The 25,442-nt window shown below is 38.9% G+C and overlaps 1 protein-coding gene across 4 annotated transcripts in view; it reads right to left on the bottom strand.

Annotated features, from left to right (window-relative positions):
- The window catches only part of NEO1 (neogenin 1), a 218,571-nt gene that overhangs the window by 32,480 nt on the left and 160,649 nt on the right, over positions 1–25,442 (bottom strand). For all 4 annotated transcript variants that reach the window (XM_043471016.1, XM_043471017.1, XM_043471014.1 and 1 more), the window contains exons 9-18: positions 25,109–25,263; positions 20,644–20,792; positions 20,124–20,262; positions 17,173–17,222; positions 16,078–16,225; positions 12,240–12,350; positions 10,962–11,156; positions 4,259–4,354; positions 1,331–1,506; positions 1,112–1,250 (exon numbers count right to left, since the gene is read on the bottom strand). In XM_043471016.1, coding sequence (XP_043326951.1) covers positions 1,112–1,250; positions 1,331–1,506; positions 4,259–4,354; positions 10,962–11,156; positions 12,240–12,350; positions 16,078–16,225; positions 17,173–17,222; positions 20,124–20,262; positions 20,644–20,792; positions 25,109–25,263 — 1,358 coding nt within the window. The remainder of the gene's footprint in view (positions 1–1,111; positions 1,251–1,330; positions 1,507–4,258; positions 4,355–10,961; positions 11,157–12,239; positions 12,351–16,077; positions 16,226–17,172; positions 17,223–20,123; positions 20,263–20,643; positions 20,793–25,108; positions 25,264–25,442) is intronic.

The following is a 25,442-nucleotide window of genomic DNA, read 5'->3' as shown; positions in this document are numbered from 1 at the left end:
TAACATTTATTACCTAATGGGCTGGAATGAAAGCACAAAGGTATTTTTAAAACTGGCAAAGAAAGCAAACTCAAGTTCTATTTAAGTTTTTGTGCACTGAATTTCTTTCTCTCCGAATCTATCCCTTTTTTTTCTCTGTAGGAAATTCAACCAACTGTGCCAAAGATAAGACATCAGGGCCAAACCCAGTCTGGAGAGACTTTATAGTTCCATTTTTTTCATTATTCACATAAAGGAGAGAAAGAAACAGGAAGGTGGAATAGACAGAGCCTCCCAATGGTTACACATATCCCCATGCCAGGGAAGTATAAGAGGCAGAAGGGCAGGCCTACAAGTGAGCAAAAAGCAAGCAAAACTTTCAAATTAGATGGCTTGCTTTCCCCTTAATTTACTTAGTTGTATTTTTTCTTTCATGTTTACTTACAGACAAAAACCCTAAGAACACTCCACTGGGAGACTTTATAAGACACTAACCAGTTTGCAAGAAAGCTTCCAGGGCAGTTTAGGAGAGCGCTGGTAAAGTGCTGAGGCTCTAGCAAGCATGGTATCAGTAAAGGGCAGGCCGCTTCATCTTTTCTATCTCAATTTTCCAGGAAGGCAAGGTTAAAAACCGTAATTCCTTACATCTACACAGTGCTTTATTACTTATCATGTGCTTTATTTATTGGGTAATTTATTTTACCCTATCAAGTAGAAAAGACAGCAATTACCCCTCTTTTATAGATGGAAGAAATAGCTTCAGAGAGGCTGGATGACTTGCTTATATCGTCAGTAGATGGCTGACCTTGGAATTGAACTCATGCTTCATGATTCCTAAACTCTAGTACATTCTGCATTATTTCTTCCTGCTATTTGCTAATGTTCTTGAACAATGATGAAAAAACCAAAATTCTTCAGCTGAGAAAGCAAACACTGAACTCCAGTTGTAGTTGCTCACTGTGTTCTATAAATATGTCAATTCACACACTTAGTTCTTTCCTTGGGTAGTAAAGACAGGTGATGAGGCGCCTCCTGACCTGGGATGTGGTACAACATTAGCACGGGCTTTCCCTGGCTTTCACATCTAGCGAAGAGAAGAAAGGCCATGTGACAAAGTTCTGACAACACATACCTAATTCAAACGTAGTCCCGTGGGCTGTCATGCTCCACGTGCTTGACCTTCGACCTTTGGTCACCATCACAGAGAATTCATAGAGTGTATTTGGTTTTAAACCAGTCACCAAATAACTCAAAGTCGTTGCATTAGCATTCTGGAAACATGAATCAAGAGCTTCAGAATCACAAAGTATGAATAATTAGCTTTTCTTACCCAGAGTGACTGTGCCAGTACCTTGTACTTGGTGTTTGCTGGGATGTTGGTTTTCCATCGGACTGTGTAGTACCGGGAGTCTGTAATCTTCTGGTGTTTGGGCAGGGAGTTGTCCGCCCAGGTGATCCTTATGGTGTCATGGCTCAGAATGGAAGCCTGAACTCCCACTGGTGGCATCATGGGAGTGGGATCTGGCACTGGAGTGTATGGAGCATTAATAACAAACAAATCAACTTCAGAAGTGTCTGAGGTAAAAAGTAATTAAAAATGGAAGTGGCATTTTAACATAAACAAAAATAAAAGGGAAATGCAGGGTAATATAATGGAATGAAAGGTGAGAAATGAAGAAAGAGAAAGAGAATCCAGAGTTAATATATAACCATCATTCATTTAAAAGAATATTTCCACTTGTGTTCTTTCAGGAAAAAATTGCAGGAAAGCATCTAGAGAAATAGTAATTAACTATTTTCTACTACTGTAAACTGCATGTATATTCAATAGGTAAATAAAATTTGGTAATTCAGTGTTCCCCGGCGGCTCAGACAGTAAAGAATCTGCCTGCAATGTGGGAGACCTGGGTTCGATCCCTAGGTTGGGAGGATCCCCTGGAGGAGGGCATGACAACCCACTCTAGTATTCTTGCCTGGAGAATTCCCACTGTCAGAGGAGCCTGGCAGACTACAGCCCACGGGGTCGAAAAGAGATGGACACGACTGAGTGACTAAGCACAGCACACAACATTCAAACTTGATTTTTCTTTGTCTTAAAATTTTTTCTTTAAATAACTTGAAAATTCTACCTTCTATCCAAAAAGGATCATTAAAAGATGAAAACCGCTTTTAAAATCAAGGGTATTTTTCCCAAATAAGTAACACAAAGCTCATGATCTATTTTGGTATTTCAGTGAGTGTGGTTGAATTTTAGGGATGTTGCTTATCACACTGGACACGTAGGGGCCTCTCCTCTAAAATCTGAATCTGAATATCAGCCAAAGGAAAGGTAGCTTGGTCTTGAAACTGGGTGTGTCTGAAACCCACACAGGGTCCAATTCAGGTCTGCTGATGTCCAGGGTCTAAAAGCAGTACCACCACATGGCTTACATTCAAGTAAAGCAAAGGGAACTCAAGGGCATTACTCTTCATGAAGGAAAGGTAAGCTGACAACATGCGGGAGTATTTTATACTTTTTCCAGTAGACTCAGGGAACAACCCACTGATTAACTCCAATCAGTTACGGGAAATGCCCCAGCTATCAAGGATTTAAGTGACACAGCCTTTATGAACTTAAGAAATCAGGGCACTTATTTGATAGAAGGAAAAGTCTATACTCATGTGCTGTCCTGAACCATATGCAACAGACATATTCTCTAAGTAGCACTGTCAAAACAAAGGCCCCAGTGAGCCCAAAGGCACCATGACACGGGGCAATATGGAAGCATCTGTCTGGGCTTTCCCAACGCTCGGTCAGTTATTTAAGTACATACACACTGATTTATCTTAAGTGAAGGTTTTAAAATGGGGTTTCCCATTTAGCTATGGTGACTAGTCCTTCCTATAACCTAAAATCTGAGATGGCAGGGGCCTTATTTATGAATAATTGCCAAGCTAAAGCAATAATCTTCATTTGTGTATTTCCTACATAATGAAGACTAAAAATAACAGAAGAACAGCACACATTATAATCAAGGGCTTTGTTCAAAGATCAGGACACATACCAATTAGTTAGAGAAAATGCACCTCAGGTGCAAAAATCACTAAGACTGAGAGATTTTTTCTTATTGTAACAATTCTTAGAAAAGATAGCTAGGTAACATGACTTATGAACATTTCTTCCCGTATATTTCTAGCCACACTCTATTTTTAAGTCACATAACAGAAAATAATTCCAAATTTGTTTTTTCCTATTACAGACTGATTTAAGAAAGTAGCAAACCCTTTACTTAAATATTCTTTTTCATCTTACATTTTTTCTTTTCTGACATACCAAAGCTATTTTTAAAAGAACTTATAAATTGTAAGCACACAGGAACAGAAGACAGGACAGAACTATAAAATATGCAGTAATGGTATTGATCTTGTTAAGTAAAAGCATAAAAAGGGGGGACAGAGATTATCTTTTTAAAACAAATAATTCCAAATCCATACTGTATACAAAGTATCCAGAATACATAGCAGGCAATACAGTCACAATTTTGTTTTGAGAAACGAAAGAGTATTACTGAAAGTGATAAATTCTTTGATTTCCAGTACCATTTAGAAAAATTTACAATTCTAATATACTCACTTCAGTAAATTTTCTCATTCAGATCTAGATCTAAATCATGTTTTACATATCTACAGAAACTTTACATTATTCTTTTAAAGATATTTTAATAGGTAAATTACAAAGAAAAGTAATAAATATTTGGTCTCTTTTGTAATAAATGTACAGTTTATCAAATGGATGGTACATATAGCTTTATACTCTCTATATAAATAAAACTTATAAAAAGCACGTAGAAAAATATTTTCCTAACTAATTCAGGTACTAATAAAGAAAATGTTGGATTTATCAATCTAATACATTTATTCCATCAATAACCTATGTATTTTCTCAGAGATATGGAGATCCTTTAACTTTTTTCTCCTTTTAGTTATAACTCACATGACCAAAAGATGAAAAATCACTTTTCTCTCATGACTATGCTTTCTAGATCGCAACATATTAAAAACATGTGCTACACATTTACATAGATTTGTTTACATGACAGGATTAGTATTTTCTAAAAAGCAAAGCAGGATTTAATAGAACTTCCCATGTTGAAAGCCCATTTACCCTCCTATGAGGCCTGACCCTAAACTGCCATGTCCTTTCCCTCCCACTGACACCCATGGGGCAGGCCTCATGCTAACATTCTACTTAAGCGGCTGGAAAAGATGCTGACAACCAGAGACGGGCAGGATACCTTACCTGTGTGAGGTCTGGTCACAGCACTCTCGTACAAAGGGATACCTTCACCTACGTTGTTAAACGCTTTCAGGGTAATCACATAATGAGAGCTGGGATCTGAAGGAAAGAAACAAGTGGAAACACGTAAAAAACTCTCACTACAGAATTTTAAAAATTCACAGATGATTGTGTACAATCTTAATTGTAATAAAAGCCAGGTCATACTTTAAAATTTTTTTATGTGGGATTATTCCGAGGGGTGGGGAGGAATGGAGATGGGAGCATACAGAGTATAGAGAAACTGGCTGGGATCGACTTCCTGTAGTCCCAGGAGGAAGGTAACTGTTCCTGAATCTTCTATTGGCTTCAACTCATCAGTGGTCTAGTGATGTTACTGGATAGTGAAGAGCTTGGATTCAAAAGAAAAAATAGGATTTCCATGTGTTGCAAGCCCATAGGTGCAGCTTGGAATTAAACAAAACAAACCCCATTCCTTCTCAGGAGAAGGCAGTAATTTGAAGAGCCAAGCTAGAGAAGCAGGAGACAAACTGTTAACCCAGTTAACTGCTGAAGGTCCTTAACTCTCTGGAATGCCAACCTCATCTAGCTTTCATGCAGACTTCTTGGTTGGAGAAGACATGGCCCAGGATTTCAACTGGCTAAGAAGGTGATCATGTAAAATGCTGCTAGTTAGATTTGGTGAAAAAGAGGGGTAATAAATAGTTGGAATAGCATTCATTCTCCTACTGGCTAAGGCAAATCAGGAAGATTCCGCTTTATCACATTCCTGATCCAGGCAAGGTTTAGTACAGGTCCTTCAAGAATCTAGTTTCAGAAATGAAGACTTGGGTTCCACTGAAGTGTTGTAGGGTGGGGAGTTGACCCACACCACTCACATCTGCTAAAGTTGGGCAGTTTTTCAAGGTGGCCACACCTCAAGTGGCCTTAATTTCTTCAAAAGCTGCTTGGTGGCCCATTTTCCACATACCACTGAGCAATATATAAAGGCACCTGGTCTTCCAGTGTGAGAAAGAACTGACAACAAATGGAATAAATAAGACTTAGTACTTGACTGGCAGGAAAATGTGTCGATTTGGGCAACATGGTGGACGGTGATGCCATACACTGAGATTGGGGACAGAAGAATCACAATACACATTTTCCAGACTTGATCCTAGGCCCTCTTCTAGTCCTACTCTTCACTCTCTCCCAATGTGCTTCCATTCGTTTCCTTGGTTGGATTAGCATACATACGTGATCTGATGCAAATTAGTCCTGACTTTTCTTCTGAGCACCAGACCTGTTAAACTGTCTGTTTGGCACCTCTATCTCTTGGCTGTCTTATATCTCTCTTTTTCTCCCCTGCCTCCATCCCTTCAGATCTACTCCAGTTTTTACTAGAGTTCATAAATGACATGACTATGTGCACTGTTGCTCAAGTCAGAAACCTGGGAGTTGTTTCTCTCTCCCTCCTTCCCTACATAAGGGATCAAGTCTTGTTGATGCTACCTACGTGCCTCCCACCACTCCGCCTCATTCCCTGTGCTCACTTTTTACTGGCCATCTCTCAGTTCACCGAGCGGGGTGCGCTCTCCTACTACTGGGTTGTAACCTGTGCAGACATCCCCTATGCTGGGGACACAGAGCACTCTTATTTACTCAGACACTGCCTATTCATCTGAAAGGGGCCATCCCAGACTGGATTACCTCTCTAAATACATAGCCAGTAGCACCTCACTTCTCCTCCTCAGCACTCTAAACCATTTAAATTATTTAAAAATTATATTCTCTCTAATAATTGGGATCACATCTGCTGATTCTCTGCTCTATCTCTAGCACAGTGTCTGGGGTATTTGCTGATTGAGTGAAAGTTTGCAGAAGATACTAACTTTAATTTTGAATAAATGATGATAGACTATAAGATATTCTATCATGATTTATGATATTCCAGTACAGATACCCAGCAAGCAGATGTTTACATAGGTTTGAAGCTCAGGGGGGAGCTCTAGTTTGATTAATAAATGAATTTCTACATGTATTTCTCCACTCCACTGACTTCTTTTTTGTTCAACATTGTATGTATCTTAAATCTATCTGATAATGCAGCAAGCTTATTTTACTTTATGCCAAATCAATTTTTTTTTGCTACTTCTCACTGTGCACTTTCTTTATTACTAAAGGATGTCTACTGCCTTCAGCACATGCAGGGCTCCTCTTGTTTCCAATCACTATTCTGACTCAGTCTTTCAAGTACAAGTCAAGCTTCTTCCCTGACTGCTCTACTGTGACCTTACCACCTCTCCTCCTCCTCTGAACACACTTCACTTCAATGCTTCTCACTGTTTTTCCTGTGTTTTACTTTTCTTCTCCTATTAGACTGAAAGAGGATTTTCATTTCAGCAGTTTTGTAAAGCAAACAGTAGGAGTGGGTGACCACAGTAAGTATTTTATCCTAGTCTATTCCTTTGCTTTCCTACAACTGCCTTGTAAGACTGTTCATGTGGGGAACACTTCCCAGGTTAGCTATGCTGTTTCTTCTTGAAAAAGAAAAAGGCTACTCTGTTTTTGACTAAAGCATTAAATTGCTGCTTATCTTCTACCAGAAAAGATGCCCCTAAGTCATCTTTACTGCTTATTCTTGTGCTTAGTCGCTCAGCTGTGTCCAACTCTTCGTGACCCCATGGACTGTAGCCCACCAGACTCCTCTGTCCATGGGGATTCTCCCAGCAAGAATACTGGAGTGGGTAGTCATTTCCTTCTCCAGGGGATCTTCCCAACCCAGGTCTCCTCTATTGCAAGCAGATTCTTTACTGTCTGAGCCACAAGGGAAGCCCTAAGTAATTTACTAGACACTTAAAACTGTCCTTAGGAAAGACATTTACAAATAAATTTGAATTAAAAAAGTTGGTTAAGGGAAGATTCTAAATTAAAAGGCAAGTCTTTCAAAGAAAGATCTCAATAATGATATCTAATTTGGAAAAATATGCCTATCTAAATCAATTCATTTTCTATTATAAAATATTACTGTTTCTCAAAATGTTGGCTTTGTAACTCATCTCTGAGGTAGTAATTTATACATAATACAATGTACCCATTTAAATGTGCCTTTTTAGCTCTGACAAATATATATAATAGACTCTGTGTAAGAGTCTACTACTTAGCACTAAACAACAGAAACAAATCATGACCACAACACATATTCCCAACACTCTGAAGAGTTCTATGCCCAGTCAACTGCAGTCAATTCCACCTCCTCACTTTCTAGTCACCCCACTCACCTTGCTGTGTCACTATAAATAAGAGCCACACATTCTGCAATTTCATAAAAATGTATTAACACAGTATGTATTCTCTTGTGGTTTTGCTTCTTTTGCTCTGCATGATGTTTGTGAGATTTGTTATGTTGTTGAGTGTACCTGTAACCTATTTCTTTTAATTGCTGACTAGCATTCCATTGTATGAATATAGTAAAATTCATCACTTGTTTACCCCCTTTAGATTATTATAAATAAATTACAAACATCTGTGTAGAAATCTTTGTGAACATATGCATCTTTATTTCTCTTGGTTAAGCAACTATGAGTGGGAACGTTGGACTGTACAGTCAACTTTTTCAGAAACCTCCAAACTGTTTTCTAGAGTGGTTGTACCATCAGACGTGCCCATCAGCAAGTAGGAGTTCCAGTTCTGCATCCTTGCTGACATCTGGTATTATCAGTCTGTTAAATTTTAGCAATTTTAGAAGTTGTGTAGTGATATTTCATTGTGGCTTTATCTGCATTTCTCTGATAATTAATGAAGTTCAGAATCTTTTCATGTGCTTATTGTCCATTCATATATCATCTTCTTTGGTATACTATCCATCCAAATCTTTTTCCAACTTTTTCATTGGACTGTTATTTTCTGAGTTTTTAAAAAAACTTTTTAGAACATAGTCCAGACTCAAATTCTTTGTCCGATATTTGAATGATGAGTGTTTTCTCCTGGTCTGTGGTTCACCTTTTCATCTCACTGGTATCTTTCCAAGTAGAAGTTTTAAATTTTGATGAAGCCCAATTTATTCATTTTAAATTTTTAATTTGTACTTCTTTGCATCCTAAGAGACCCCTGTGTACTCCAAAGTTACAGGGATTATTTTCTGTATTCTATTAGACAGCATATTAAAAAGCAGAGATACTACTTTGCTGACAAAGGTCTGTATAGTCAAAGCTATGGGTTTTCCAGTAGTCACGTGTGGACATGAGAGTTGGACCATAAAGAAGGCAGAGTGCTGAAGAATTGATGCTTTTGAACTGTGGTGTTGGAGAAGACTCTTGAGAGTCCCTTGGACAGCAAGGAGATCAAACCAGCTAATCCTAAAGGAAATCAATCCTGAATATTCATTGGAAGGACTGATGCTGAAGCTGAAACTCCAATACTTTGGCCACCTGATGCGAAGAGCTGACTCACTGGAAAAGACCCTGACACTGGGAGGCATTGGGGGCAGGAGGAGAAGGGGACAACAGATGACAAGATAGTTGGACAGCATCCTGACTCAATGGACATGAGTTTGAGCAAGCTCTGGGAGATGGTGATGGACAGGGAAGCCTGGCGTGCTGCAGTCCATGGGGTTGCAAAGAGTCAGACACAACCAAGCGACTGAACAACAACTAGAAGTTTTATAGTTTTAGTTATTTATTTAGGTCTGTTTTTGTGTATGGTATAAGGGTCAATGAAGGTTCCTTTTCTTTCTCACAGAGTTATCCAATTATTCACACACCTTTTGTTGAAAAGACTATCTTCTTTTCCACTGAATTATCTCAATGTTTTTGTCAAAAATCAATTGAGCATATATCTATTTCTGAACTTCTGTTCCATTGATCTGTAACACCTAGCCTTTACACCAACCCTACCACAATGTCTCAGTCACTGTAGCTTTATAACAAGCCCTGAAATCACATATTATGGGTCTTCTAAACTTTATTCTTTTAAAAAAATGTTTGCCTATACTAGAGCCTTCACTTTTTTCATATAAACTTTAGAACAAGTTTATGAATGTCTAGGAAAAAAGTCTACTGGGATTTTACTTGAGATTGCATTGGAGAGGATTGTCATTATAACATACTGTCCTCTAATCCATGAACATGGTATCTCCATTTATTCAAGTCTTAACTTTTCTCAGCAATCATTTCCCACTCTTCAGTATACAGATTTTCTACACACACACACACACACACACACATAAATTGCTTACTGTTAGTATGTGGAAATACAACTGTTTCTGCATATTTACTTTATACCTTGTGCCCTTTTTAAACTCAGTTATAGTTTTAGTAGCATTTTTAATAGATTCCTCAGGATTTCTACCCCAGTAAAAATGAGCATGAATAGTGCTCAAATACTGGTTTCCAAATATCATTTTCTATAAAAGAAACCAGGAGCAATGGCTGATTCAAGGGCAAAAGCTAGGAAAATACCAGATAAGCCTGAAACATATTATATTGAGTCAAAAAGGAAGAAAGTGCTCAAAGAAAGACAGGAGATGTCAAATGGACAGAAAAACTAGTTATAGAGAGATTTCCATTAGCCATTCCTTCAGTATGGAAGAGAAGCAAAGCTCTTCTTTATCAAAGAAAGGTAATAAATGCAGAAGAAATAATGGAATTAGAAAATCACCACTTGAGAAACACCATAATAATGATACTAGATGCTAAAACAGTATACTGAGTAAAAGTTTGACAAGAAACCAGATATTTACAAAGACTCAAGGCATTTCCCTACAAGGTACTTTTTAGCTATGAAGGAAAAAAAAATAACTTTATAGAGGAGGAATGTTGAAGATACCATTTTAACCAAGTGGTTAAAGTTAACGTCACTAGCATTAGGCTCTCATCTGCCTCCTGGCAAGAACACATGCATCTATGCTATTCCTTCCAAAAATGTGTACGCTGAATATAATGATGAAATATTACATAGGTCTAAATTAAGGGTCATTCTATAAAGAATAAATGTACTTTTCAAAAATGTCATGGTCATAAAAGAAAAAATCAAGGAACTATTCCATATGAAAGAATATTAATGAAACACACTAACTAAATACATGTGATCCTGCACCAGAAAACAATGTTTTTCTTTCATTACAAAGGACATTGATGAGACAACTAACAAAATATAAATGACGTCTATAGATACTGCCTCACAGTTAATTTGCTGATTTTGATAACGGCACTGTGATTATACTAGAAAATGCCCTCATTTTAAGGAAAGGGACATTAAAGCATTAGTGGGTGGAGGGGCAACATTACTCTCAAATGGTTCTGAGAAAAAAACAAAACCAAACCAGGTACATGCAGCAGACGAAACGGGTTTCCCCAGTGGCTCAGTGGTAAAGAGTATGCCTGCAAAGCAGGAGACTCAGGAGACACGGGTTCAATTCCAGGGTCAGGAAGATCCCCTGGAGAAGGAAATGGCAACCCAGTCCAGTATTCTTTCCTGGAAAACCCCATGGACAGAGGAGCTACAATGGGCTACAGTCCATGGGGTTGGAGAGATTCAGACACGACTGAGCACACACATTGGGTACACAGCAGATACAGCACGTATGATAAAATGTTAACCTCTGGGGAACCTGGGTGAAGAATAAAAATTGTACTATTTTTTAAAGCTTTCTATAAAAATAAAATATACAATAAAAAGTTAGAAACAAATCACACGTGCAGTTACTTCCTTTACTGAGCATACATACCCAGATTTTCGATGGTGTAATAGCGCTGTTTATAGTCTACTTTTATGGTCTGGGCATGAGGGCTGCCAATGCCATAACCAATGGCATAACCTCTGACCACAATGTTTTGATTCTCTGGAGGCGTCCAGCTTACTACGATGCTAGTGACCAGGGGGCGGACGTGAAGAGAACTAGGCACTTCTGGAACACGAGTTTCTGGGAAGGAGAGAAGAAGAGCAAGATGAGATTCAGATCCACCTTCCTTTGTAACATTTCATTGTCCTTGGGGCAAGGTGTTTAGGTTTCTGCCAAATTATCTGGGGCTAAGTTTTTTTTTCCATTATGGCCAAGAATTTTCAAAGAGAATATGTATGTATAGTGAAGTATGGCCACAGTTTAACTGCAGCCTAAGAAAACCAACTCAAACAACCTGAAACACAAGACACTGCAGTATTATTATAATTTGGAAGGAAAAACAAAGAGGTCCAAGAGCCTTCCCAATGGAGAAAAATAAACTGTCTTTCAATTGCTGCCCACTCCTCTTGGTCCCATAGCTGATTACCACACTCTACCCCGTGGAATGAGATAAGCATAGCACACTAAATAGAAGACTGCTGTCAACAGGTGATCAAGTTTCACATGACAGTGATGATATCAGTTATTTACTCCTCAAACTAATATGGTAAGTCGGAAAATATGAAACTTAGAACCACAAATTGATTTAAATGGTGGGAGACTAAGAGACTTTAAAAGGTAGCAATTTGCAGTATCGTTCACACACATTATCTCAAGGCATAAACGCCTATCTCTATTTCAAAATCAGTAAACAAAGCATTACATTAAGTACCCAGGTCTTTTGCCTTTTAAGTGCAGCACTTGGCTCTGATAAACACAACATACACACACGCATGTGGAGTCACTGAATACACTGGTGAGAAAAAGGGTGAGGTCACTAGGACTAAGAGAAAAGGGAAACTGTAACTAAAACAAGGGCAGTCTACAGGGTGCAACCTTAACTTTGAGATCATCCACCTACTCCATGGCCTTGGTGAAAAAGCCAGACTTAAAGCACTTGCACATTTTTACTTGTTCTGGTTCTACTTACAGGGACAGTTCTCAAAAGGCCACTATAAAAAATACATTCTAGGGGACGTGCTGTATTACGGGGAATGACAGCAGAATAATCCACTGAAATCCAGATTTAAGCCACATACACCCCAAATCTATGCCTTATAGCTTGACTCATTTGACTTCAGTTAGTACCCAGACTGTTCCAATCCTGCTGATTGTTGCTCTTACCATCTAAGTCACTTTCAAAAGTTTCAGCTGACAGCCAGTCAGTAGCTGGGCCTGTACCATTGACTGTCAGAGCAGCCACTCGGAAATTATATTCGGTTCCCCGATCAAGACCTGCAATGCAAACAATTAAAAAAAGGGGGTCAAACAAGAGCTTTGGAAAAACAAAAGATTAAAATCTCCCCTTAAAGTAAGTATCTCACCCACCATCTTAGTACAAAGCTACCACCCTGGTGGCTCAGTCGGTAAAGAATCTGCCTGCTATGCAGGAGACCCAGGGTCGATCCCTGGAGAAGGGAACGGCTACCCACTCCAGTATTCTTTCCTGGAAAATCCCAGGGACAGAGGAACCTGTTGGCTACAGTCCATGGGGTCACAAGAGTCAGATACGACTTAGTGACTAAACTACCAACATCACCACCACCCCTATCCTGATAACATTTCAGTTAAAGTTAATACAGAACAAGCAATACATAAATACAGCACAGAGGAGCTCCTATCTCTAGATAGGAAGCCCAACAATCCAAGAGGAAAACAAAATAAATAAAGCTCCCAGGAGACTTTAGATTTTTTAAAAGAGCTTGAAGACACCTTAGAAATGAGGACTTTCCAGGTGGTGCTAGGGTTAAACAACCCACCAGCCAATGCAGGAGACATAAGAGATGTGAGTTACATCCCCAGGTTGGGAAGATCTCCTGGAGAAGAGCATGGCAAAATGGGCTTCTTGGTGGATCGGACGGTAAAGAATCTGCCTGCAATCCAGGAGACCTGGGTTTAATCCCTGGGTAGGGAAGATCCCCTTCTTGCCTGGAGAATTCCATGGACAGAGGAGCTTGGCAGGCTACAGTCCCTGGGGTCACAAAGAGTCGCACAGGAGGGAGCGACTAATACTTTCACTTTTTCACTTTGTTACTAAGGAGGCTGAGACCAAAAACAGGCCCAAGGAATGAAAGAGTTACAACAAGGGAACAAAGTGAGTTGGTCTCAGAAGACACCAAAGACCAGAAAATAATGCAGAGGTGTAACTCCTACCACTTTACCTCTGTTCTCTGGGTCACCCCATAACCACAAAAGAAACATTTTAAGCATCAAATATGGCCTAGAAATCTATTTCTCAACAACCTACTTGCTCATAAGTATATACAATAAATAAAAGAGGAATAAAGCCTTTTTACTATGCAGTCTTTCATATTTTTTACTATCAGCTAATGAAGTACACGATATAAGAATGTATCAAAGGCAACAAAGATGTACATGTAAAAGTCTACAAAGTGGGGAAACGGTCAATTTTTTTCTTTTTGTGTTAAAATACATATAACATAAAATTTACCATCTAAGCCATTTTTGAGTGTACAGTTCACATTCATACATTTTTTAGAGCACGCTGATACCAGATACTGTGAAAGGTCTTATAAAGGTTATGAAAAATTATCCTACACCTCCCATTATTCAAATAACAGGATCATTGGCCAGAAACTAGTACAAAAATTCCTAAGAGAGAGCTACTGAGACAGAGGTTGGCCAGGATGCAGGATGAGCCCTGGCTCAGCTAAATCTGTCACATGGTGCAGAGGAGAGGTGGGCCTGCTCTCTGCATGCCCGTCCTGATTGGTGCTGGCCCACAAGGAAGCAAACAGCAAGACAGGAAGAGAAACAGAACAGCTGGGCCCCAGTCAGTCTACCCCCCTCCCCTCCCTGCACACACGGAAAGTGCCAGAGTGGGCCACACAGGCATCTGTAACCGTTAACCGACGACAGTCTGGATATTAGCAAACATGGTTCAGCTGGGGCTTGAGAAGAATTCAACCATCAGGTTATCACTCCCTCTCCTCTGAGGAACTGGAAGGTAAGAGTGACGGCGAGTGGGAGAGAGTGCACACGAGGAGGTGAAGCGAGGCTAAGTACAGAGGCTGACCTCCCCTCCCTCCAGGTGACCTACGGAGCTCGCAGGCTAAAACCAAGGCACTCGATTCACATTATAGAGACACGGCAGAGTGCGTTAAGTGCTGTACGCAGCACAAAAAGAAGAAACAACAATTACTGGCTAAACCTTAAAATCCCGTAATTTGTTGTTCAATACAGGATCTTGGGAACCTATACTATTCCTCTAATACTTATCAGCTTCAAGTTAACACTCAAGAGAATAACAACCTTCCCTTCTCAGGTTTGATCTCTGGGTTGGGAAGATCCCCTGGGGTAGGAAATGGCACCCTACTCTAGTACTCTTCCCTGGAAAATTCCATGGGCAGAGGAGCCTGGCAGGCTACAGTCCATGGGGCTGCCAAGAATCAGACATGACTGACAGGCTAAGTGCACATACACCTTTTGCTCATCATTATACACCCAGTGCCACTGCATGCCAATAAAAGTTCAATAAAGTCTATTAAATGAATGAATGAATCTAAATATAATTTTAAAATCCAAGAATTTTCTTGATTAACAAAAGGCTATTTTTTATTAAGAAAGTGGTATTTTGCTTATATAGCAAATGTTTCACTGAGGAAATGGATAGTCTCCTCAGGGAAAGGACTATATTTTTATTTATTAGAATCAAGAACCATGCCTGGTATATAATAAGTACCTACTATTAAATATTCAGAATACAAGCTTCATCTTTGGGAAATGGTATTCATCTGTGTCTGGAGTATAATCAGACTGACTTTTAAAAACATCCATGACCAATTTTGCAGGAATGCTCCTTTGGTGAGATTTCTCAGCAACACTCCTGCAGTCACATTTATCTGCTGCAGCTTAGAGCTGTGGGGTCCAAGTGAGGAAATGAGAAAACTGAAAGATACCCTTGAAGATAAACATTCACCTTCTCCTATTTTGAAAGAAGTCAATCCCATCTGTGAGGTGAGGAGTATGGAGAAACCTTGCTGGTTTACTGGAGGACTGTTTTTCACTGTCAATGGCTCTCTCAATTTTTTGAAACCCTATACCTATAAAGAAGGGAAGACCCATTATACTTTTTTGCCCCAGATCTTGGTTATATCAAGAATCTGGCCCCTGGAGACACAGGAAAGTAGCCGATGTCAAGCTTCTCTAATCCTGTCATCTCTAGCCATGAGGGAAGGAATGTAAACAAAGTTTAGAGTTCCCCAAGGGCGATGAAATTAATTTTCAAGGCTTAGATAATAATGCCAAGACTTCTAATTCTCAGGTCTCTTCTACCAGCTCTGCTAGGAAACCCCAAGGGTTTCTGAGGGGCATCTGTCTCTATTCTTTCTTCACACAATTCTAACATCTAAAGAACAAAAATTCTCTTCCAACGCTTCTCATGCAAAGCCAACTTGCTTTCGCAAAGCCAACTCTACTTCCCCTACTTAAGAAAGGAGGAAGGGGATAACTCTGACTGCTATACTAGAGATGGATTAGGGTCCATCTGATTTGTCTCACATAAAGGCAAAACCATACAAAAGAGCTATGCCTGACAGAATTTTCTAAAACTTTATCATATCTGTAGCAGCAAGAATGATTATTGCGTGGCTGTGGCCATTCACAAATGTTTCAGGTCACAGATACCCAAGTGGTATCAGTGTTAGAAGAAATCATTTTGTAGGCCTCTGCTACCACCTAGATTGAGTAGATTCTTTGCTTATGTAGCTTTGTTTACATGGATAATACATTAAAATAAGTTCACCACAGAACAGGCAGAACCTGTAAGACTGTATTCTACAATTTTTATCAGGTCAGAAGTTGACCGAACTATTACAAATTCTTTTAAACAATTTTTGATTTGTGTAAGTCAACAGCCCAGAGCAGTCATTAGACTAGCGTTAATTCAAAGTTTGAGAAAGACACCATCTTCACGCTTTCGCCTACATGCAAGGCAGCTTACCTTCAATCAGCTGCGACAGCTGTGTCCCGGGCACCAAGGCCTCAGTGACATCACTCTTTCGGGAAGCCTTTCGGTAGCGAACCTTGTAGCCAGTAATCTGTCCATTTTGTGCAGCTGGAGGAGGCGGCTGCCAGTGAATCACAATACTCTAGGAAACACAAGATTATAGGGAAAGACAATATACCAAATCTTGGTCCTATTTTATGTATTACTACCCTGAATTCACTGTGTAAGAGAAGGAATACAAAGGCAACAGAGTGTTCAGAGTTTTATTACTAAGCGATTTGATAATCACTCAAAGATAGTTTTAAATTTTAAACCCCTCAAAGATGGAATGGGGAGATTGTATTTGCGGGCAGTGTACTCTGGCACCTGATCTATTTTGCTAGAATGAAGATACTGGGCAAAAGTCTCAGGAAAGTTTCTGAAGGAAAATAGGAGGCCAGAGGCATGTGGATGAGGAAGTAAATCGGTGTTAGGTTCTCTTCTACATCTACTGTAAGAAGAGTGAAATTAGATAATTTCTGTCTAAAACTTTTCAAAGAGGGGACTGTTAATTATCAGCTGACTGTTTCTTAAAAGAGAAGGAGTCCCAGATGACTTTTTCAAAGGACTGCCTGTCTCAGTTGTCAATGCAGCCCAGGAGGGGCTCTGGGCATCTGAGAGGCACACGTGGTCTTCAGGGCACAGTGAACTTGCCCAGGAGAGCTGGCTACAGCAATGCAACCATAGGACAGATGTCTGCCTTTGACTCACTCTGGGCTCAGCTCACAGTACAAATGGCTCCGGTATGATAAACCGCATCACCAGGTTTTGCATGTTTAAGGTCTATAACGCCATGGTTCACATAATAATAGCAGTATACTTGCAGAAAGGCTAAAGTAATTTTGGCATTAGAGAAGGGCAGTAAAATTAAACAGAATAAGCAAAAGTTGGCGTCTAAGTCCAGCTTTAAACTGGCAAGTGTAATATCTATGTCACTTTATTTCTCTGCTTGATTATGATTGTTTTGATAGAGAATCTCCCTCTTTATAAGCCCTCCTGAGGCCTAACAGGCTACCAGTAAAAATGAACAACAGTAATATAAAGTTTTACCTTTGAATTTCTTACTTCTAAAGACAGATTCTGAGGAGCAGCACTGGGAACTGCACAGACCAAAAAAAAAAAAAAAAAAACCAGAAAGGAAATGAAAAAAAAGTTTTAATTTCAATTACATCATGTGACTGTTCTTGGCCAGACCTTACACAAATGCACATCTCAAACACTGATATGCAACCTGAAAGTCTAACCCAGGAGCCAGTGTCCTCATGTTGATGGTATTTGGATAAGGTTGACAGTGTTTGGTTGGTTGATCAGTATTTGGATAAGGTGTGGCCATATATAAGTCATTTAAAATGAGACACATTCACATATACACATCCATACCCATGTCAAGATATACCTTTGGGAAGTCAGATACTATATTCAAGGATATGACGGTGACTGTAAACTTTTCTAGAGCCCAATTATATTCTGAACTTTTAATGTATTCTTCTGAATATTCTTGGGAATAGCATATCTTTATTTTGGGATACATTTTCTAGAAATGAGCCTCATGAATATGGGAAGTGAATCAGCTGGGTAGTATCATTACAAGTCCAAAGTGTGATGTACACAGATCAATGACCTTGGCTTTCTTGTGGGGTTCCTAAACTGGTTTTGAAGGCAGTTTCAAGGAGAGCAAAGAGTTGTTAGACAATGGAAGTCCAGTTAAGCAACCATTTGGCTTCTGAAGGCAACTATATAGCAGGAAATACTCATTCAGATGTGAGAGGTTTGGGACTATTAGTTACAAAACAGCTGTATAACTAGTTTTTCACATATTAGAACAGAAGACAGGGTATCTCAAAGTTTATTGTACATATGCCCTCCAGTGTCTTCTTTTGTAGTAACTATACAAAGAAAAAAAAAAAATTAAGGAAACCTGATTAGTTTCTTCTCCAACCACAACATGCTGACTTTAGCTTTTCTCTCCTAATCCATACATGGAAATTTCTCCCTTCCATTCTGACATTTGGTGACCAGACACATAACGCAGTGCCCACTGCACTGTAGTCTTCTGGAGGACAGAGAGGATAGAGAGCTCTCAACCTAGAGATTCAGAGGGTCTGCAGAAGGACTTCTCCATTTGTGTTCTGAAAAAAGTCCATGGATGGTTTCAGTCATCTCCTTTTTAAGAACCTCTGACTCAGCTGCAGAGGCACCAACATAATTGTTGTTGCTGTCTTCTTCTCTTTCATCATCACCACCACCATCACAGCTAAGATCTGTTTCATGCTCCTACATGGCAGGTAGTTTAATCCTTACAACAATCCTACAAAGGAGTTTCTATTATTATCTCACTTTATAGATGACAAAACTACAGCTGCAGCTCAGGGGAGTTAACTTGCCCAAGGTATTTGTTTCAACTGGTATAAAGAACCAAGATTTCTCTTCCTCTCAAGTGCTGCCCTTAACCAACCACGCTGAGACACATTCAGTTCCTGCAACAGGCACTGTAGTCAGCATGCCAACCCACTTGATGCAGTTAAAAGTGGCTCATGGGTAGATTTAAAAGCCTATGTTAAACACAGGCTAACCAAAATAGAGTCTGCATTTATTTTTCCCAGCTTTTTATCCTGAAAAATGTCAAGTGCAAAGAGAGGCAAGAAGAATACAATGAACACCATATACTCTTTTCCTGCATTCACCACTTGCTAATATTCTGCCACATCTGCTTTATTTCTCTCATTATATTTATACATATTTATCTATCTACATATTGTTTCTGGAGAGCTGAGAGACAGTTACAGTCATTATGATACTTCACCCCTAAATACTACAGTATGTATTTCCTAAGAAAACATTCTCCAAAAAAATTATAATACAATGATCACATTAAAACCTAATCAGCACAAAACTATTATCTAATATACCTAATAACATATCTAATTTTTAATACTGACTGATACTATACCAATCTAATTATTAAGTAATTGTACCAAGAGTGTCTTTATACTGTTTTTACTCCCAGATTCAGGAATCAAAGATTATACATGTTTTACTTTATTCTATGTGTCTTTACTTTTCTTTAATCCTATAATGACTCTGCTTTTTTGTTTCTTTCATGAGACTAATATTTTCTAAGAATTCAAGCTAGTTTATTTTTTTGCAGAATGTCCACCAATTTGGATGTATGTCTAGTTGTTTCATCATGATCATACTTAAAACATTTTTGGCAGGGATACAGCACAGATGAAATAGATGAAGTTATGTCTTTCTTGATGCAACACATCACATGATGTCAGTCTGCTCCAATGGTGATGTGATGTCTGACCACTTGTTTAAAGGAGTCAAACTATAGCTCTTAAAACTTGTTTATACATTCAATGTAAGGGCTATAGACTTATACACACATTTTTAAGAAAAAGACATTTTTGAAACATTTGGATTTAGCTGAGTTTCAGGATACAATATATACGTTAAGTGCAATGAACTGTTATTTTCTGTTCTACTCTAAAAATATCTTTTTAAAAAATGTGGGTCTTGACCTACTCAGTTTCATTGGCAAGCTGTACTTTGAAAACGACTGCTTTAGGTCATGGGTCTAAGCAAATAACAGTGAGATATAAACTGTCACAAAATATTGAGGAGTTAAAAGACCTATTTAGCATGGAAATATAATTGCTATGTAGAGTAAGGCCAAGACTTGGATGATCTATGAACAAGCAATAATACTCACTTATATAAAAAAAATCTACTAAAAATAAAATACCAAGAAGCTATTCAAGTACCTGGTACTACATGTTCTATGACCTCTCAATGGATTTTTACAGCAACCCAATGAAGCTGGTATTATCTAAATTTCACATGTAAGGAAACATGCTCAGACATGTAAAGTGACTTGACTGAAGTCACACTACCAGAACTGGTATGTGAACCAAACCTTGGTATCAACGCCCATAATCTTGCTACTGTGCTATCAGGGCCCCCAAGCTCGGTACTCTGTTCCCGGGAAGAGAACTCACCATCTGAAAAAGTTCGAACAGCAACATCTTGTGTGGAGACTCCAGGGCCGTGTTTATTGTAGGCCACCACTCGGAAACTATACTCTGTGTATTTTTTCAATCCGTTAATGGTGTGGGAGTGACTTGAAACATCAACATCCTTGAGTAAAATAAAACATATATATGTGTATATATATATACACACACACAACTCAAGCCAAAAGAAATGAAGCAAATAATTAACTACACAAATTCTATATTTGACATAATGCAGATTTTTATCCCTCTTACAGAACGTTATTTCAATAGTCAAAGCAAATTTATCATAAACACTGGCAATTTGCTGATAAATACTTCTTAATAATGTTTAGTGACCTTTGATGGCAAAAACTACAGAATGAACCTTGGTACTAAGAAACAGAATTTATCAACTCACCATTTCTTATACATATCTTTTCCTCAGATTTCTAGATAAGCAGGTATGATATATTTCAACTCTACTACTCCAATAAATGCATTAAAAAAAGGCTTCATATTATACCTGTTCTTTATCAGTCCCTTTTTCCATGTAGTACAGTTTGTAATTCTGAATTTCCCCATTTCCAGACAACGGTGTTTCCCAGGTGACAGTGATGGAAGTAGGTGAAGTTGCATACGCTCGGATATTAGGTGCTGGGCCAGGGAGCTGAACTAGAAAGATTTCAAGATGGCAAGATATAAATAAAATTTATTGTACCCCTCAAGACCACTCTCAGCAATAATGGCACCCTGGCTATGTTTTCAAAACAATAAAACAATGAAACTAAGAAAACAAGTGATTTGACTCAAGAGGTTTCAGGATAATATATAATTAAATGATTTCCCTCTTTGTGACTCAAAAACCAAAAATTATCTGTGAAATATCTCAAATTTATTCAAAGAAAAAAGTGAACACTGAAGAATTCTTGTGGTTTATAAAACCCTATTTTGTAGCAGGACTGCAGCACATAAAGGCAGACATCACAGAAAGGAGCCTTCTCTTGACAGGCTATGGGGATACAATGAATGATGGACAGAGGCCCTGCCCACAGAGAACTCCAGTCTAGAGGGAAGTAAGACATATAGTTACAAAGAAGATCATAAGTGCTGGCAGATTAGGCAACAACTGTAATGAAAATGGAAAGAAGAGAGTACATAATTCTGCTCTGGGTAGGGTGGTTAGGGAAGGGAAGGACTGAAGTAGACTTTTAGGGAGCAGAAAGAATGAGCAGTTTTCTCAGACCATCAAGGTCTGAGACATTGTTCTAGTCAATGGGGGTGACAGGTGAGAAGACAGTGTTATATGGTTCAGGCTGAAACAGAATAGATACAGGATACAGAATGCTACAAAGGATGACAAGAGCCAGAAAAGGCCCTGCTGTGAGTTTGGATTATTTCTTGTAGGTGTTAGATAATTACTGAAAAATTATGAGCAGGAATATGACAAGACATGACCAGATTTGCCTTTAGAATGAACATATGAACACAAGGACAGAAGAAAAACAGCAAGGGACAAGACTAGATAAACACTCATTTTAAAAAGAGCTACCATTTATTGAATGTTTGCTATCAATCCAGCATTAAGTGCTTTACATGTATTTAAATTATATTTTACTTAATCTTCACACAAACCCAAACGAGACAGATACTGTTATCATCCCTACTTACGGATGAGCCTGAGAAGTTAAGAACCACTCCCAAATGAAGGAAAAGTTGGTGAGTGGTGGAGCCAGGGACCAAGCCCTTCCTGGCTCTAAAATGTGGACTCAGGAGGATCAGGTAGGGAATTATGACAAGACCCTCTGAAAGATGATATGACTGGAAGACCCCATGAGTGACTGACTGATCGTCTGCCCAGTTCACATCCTTTTTTACTATATTCTTTTTGTCTGACTGTCAGATTCCAGTCCCAATTTATATACAAATCCTGGGCAGCTGCCTGTGTCGACACTTTGGTGGACACTCTGCATCTGAAAATTATTTCTCTGGTGCCAGCGTTAACAGACATCCATTAGACTTAAGGAAAGGGGAAAAAAAACTAACAAAATGTAAAACAAACTGGCTTTCTTAAATAACAGCATGACAGCTTAAGATTAGTTTAGCTACCAAAGTAGAGAAACCTGAATATGGTTATTCTGACAGTTGTTTGCTTTATTTAGTCATGAATCATGTTATTCACTTAATGTTAAGAGCATATTTTGCACAGCCTGACAGGTGGGATTTGTCACACTTCTGCTGCTATGGAAAACTTTCCTCTAACTTTTTAAAAGGGAAGGAAAACAGAACAAATTCCCTTGAAATCACTTTCAGTATATTTGCTGGTTAAATGTAGGCAAATTCGATCCTAAAAAAGGCGCTAATAAATTCTTTCATCTGTACAGTGGCATTAAAACATGTGAAAATTTAAGTTGGTTTGAAAAGCTAAAAATGTAAAATATTTTCCAAGGGCTGACTCTAACACTTTGGCTTCCCCCATCTCCACCCCAGGCTGAACACATCCAGATGAAATCTCTTTCCACTGACTCTTCTTTTGCCAAAACATGTTAATAGTCACTGTGCATCCCTAGACCAGTCTCCCTAGAAGCTGTTGCTCCTTCCATCTATATTCTTCAGTTCAGTCGCTCAGTCATGTAAAACTCTTTGTGATGCCACGGACTGCAGCACGCTAGGCTTCCCTGTCCATCACCAACTCCCGGAGCTCACTCAAACTCATGTCCATCGGGTTGGTGCTGCCAATCCAACCATCCCATCCTCTGTTGTCCCCTTCTCCTCCTGCCCTCAATCTTTCTCAGCATTAGGGTCTTTTCTAATGAGTCAGTTCTTTGCATCAGGTGGCCAAAGTATTGGAGTTTCAGCTTCAGCATCAGTTCTTCCGATGAATATTCAGGACTGATTTCCTTTACTTCTGACTGGTTTGATCTCCTTGCAGTTCAAGGGACTCTCAAAGAGTCTTCTCCAACACCATAGCTCAAAAGCATCAATTCTTCTACTCTCAGCTTTCTTCATGGTCCAACTCTCTGTATTCTTACTTTCTTTTAATCAAACTCCCTTGAATAAATGATCACAATACTGCCCATTTACCAGTCCTTGTCAGTCCTTGTCTGGTACCACACTATTTTGTGAACAGAGGTCTTACTCATCTTTACATCTTGCTGCTTAGTACAGTGCCTGGAACACATCAGGCACTCAATAAATCTCTTCTTTCATCTCTAACTTGGCAATGCCCCCTTTAGTTCTGTAGTTCTCAGTAGTCTGACTTTAGGTTCTGAAGTGACCAAGAAAACCACAGGTTCTTTCCAAAGGCAAACGTGAATATGTACAGACACACAAATATTTTCATGCACCTTCAGAAGTTTCACGGCCCCAGGATGGAACCCTTGCACTGAATCAAATTCAGTGGTCTCTTTCATTTTCATCATGACTCACCCTGCATGTACACTGTTAATCCTAGTTTTGGGATTGGGTCAATCAGTTTCCTTCCCCAAGAATGTTTGCTCTAAGCCAAATGCTTTAAGGCCAGCCTCAGCTTTCATGTTTTCCTAGGAACCTGACTTGATTTACCTAACTTTACAGTAACTGTTCCTTGTTCTGTATTTCATTCTCTCTCATGAATGATACCTGTACGTGGGAATTAATGAAGGAAAATTGAGTCCGAAATCTAATAAATTGTTCCCGCTCTTATCTGAACACAGTAATTGTGAAACTCAACATCCTTTCCCTGTAGTGAGAACACATTCTTTCCTTAAGTCAACACCACCAGCCCCCACCCAGCTCTGTCTTGGTCCTCTTGTTGTTGCCTGGGTTTGATTCTTGACCTTTAATGCTCTATTACAGAGATGGTGAATGGCCTCCTATCTTGACTGCTCATTCTTGAAGGGGAGGATTCCTGTCCTGTCCCCTGCATCTCTGATAGCTTGTGCAGGGCCTGGAGAGGAAGTCCTCAGTTGCTGTTTGATGGGTAAACAGTTTGCTGCAGCATTAGAAAGTGAAATTTCACAGCTTCTTGACTTTACTTATTCCACCATCAGGCAGAGTCCTTGAATTATTTCCATAGTTTCAGTGGTAAATACATTTAATCTGTTTAGTATCCTAGTTAGCAGCTTCCTCAAATTTATCGCCCATGCCCCTCGGCTACAGTAAAATTTTTGTTACTGCAAATTTCTTAACACAGAAACACTAGTGTAGTTAATAGGAAAAGAAAACTGGAGAAGGCTCCCAAGAAAAACAATGGCTTGTGTTAAAAGAAAGTACAAGTGTAGAAGAAAGCTTCATGAGAAAAGCATTAATTCTAAATTTGACTGCTTCTTGTAATTTCTGACCTATAGTTTAAAAAACAAAATTCAAGGCATAGAAGACATTTATGAGGTAAATCACCTTAACACTAATTTCAGTTGGAAAAATCTTAAGAAATGTAACTGGAAGTAACATTATTTAGCACAAAAGACAACAGGTCCAAGGTAAAGCATTGAAGAGATTTCGAAGAGTATGGTATGTATAAAGACCACGGCAGTTCTACTGATAATAACTATTAAATACCTACTTCCTGTCTGAGGTACTGCATTAGACATGGTGGGAAATAAAAGGACAACAAATACTCTGTCTTTGCCATAAAATTAATGAGATATATTCATAACCATAATTCAAGGAAGATGTACAATAATACATCTTGCAACTTAAATAATACATAATGTAACTTAGGACTGCAGAAAACAATATTAGATAAGATCAGAGGAAGATTTTAGAATGGCATCTGAACTGGGTCCAAAGAATCAGTAAAATTTGGGTGTCTTCCAGCAGAATTATATTGTCATACACTATCTGCTGCTGTTTGATGCAATTAACTTGATCTCCTGTAACTAGTTCACTAAGATCCCTAGAAGTGAGGCACTGTTATCTCCTGCACAACTACGGTATGCCAGGCTATACATGAGATGGCCCTTCATACAGTCTTGCTACAGGAGGGGCTGAGAGACAGGCGGGAGACTTACCCTCAGGTTGTGTTTCTACCCGTAGTGGAGGTGAACTCTCTCCAGAGCCATGCTTATTTTGAGCCGTAACTCTAAAGATGTACACTGTTGCTGGCATTAGGTTTTGAATGGTCACCTGCATTTCTCCTGGGCGACTGGTATTCTCAACACGTTCCCTTTGGATAAACAGGGATTTGGAAAGAAATAACATCGATTATGGAAATTTCTAGAATGTGCAGTTTCATTTTCATTGCAATATCTATAGACACCACACTACATCAAAATCTTAATAAATTTAAGTCAAATTAACTCTCAAAAAAGGAAAGTTTTCTAAAAAAAAAAAAAAAAAAAAAAA

This window comes from Cervus canadensis, chromosome 6, assembly GCF_019320065.1.
Source record: "Cervus canadensis isolate Bull #8, Minnesota chromosome 6, ASM1932006v1, whole genome shotgun sequence".
In the NCBI taxonomy this organism is placed as follows: Eukaryota; Metazoa; Chordata; class Mammalia; order Artiodactyla; family Cervidae; genus Cervus; species Cervus canadensis.
This window is presented reverse-complemented; position numbering and strand designations above follow the sequence as displayed.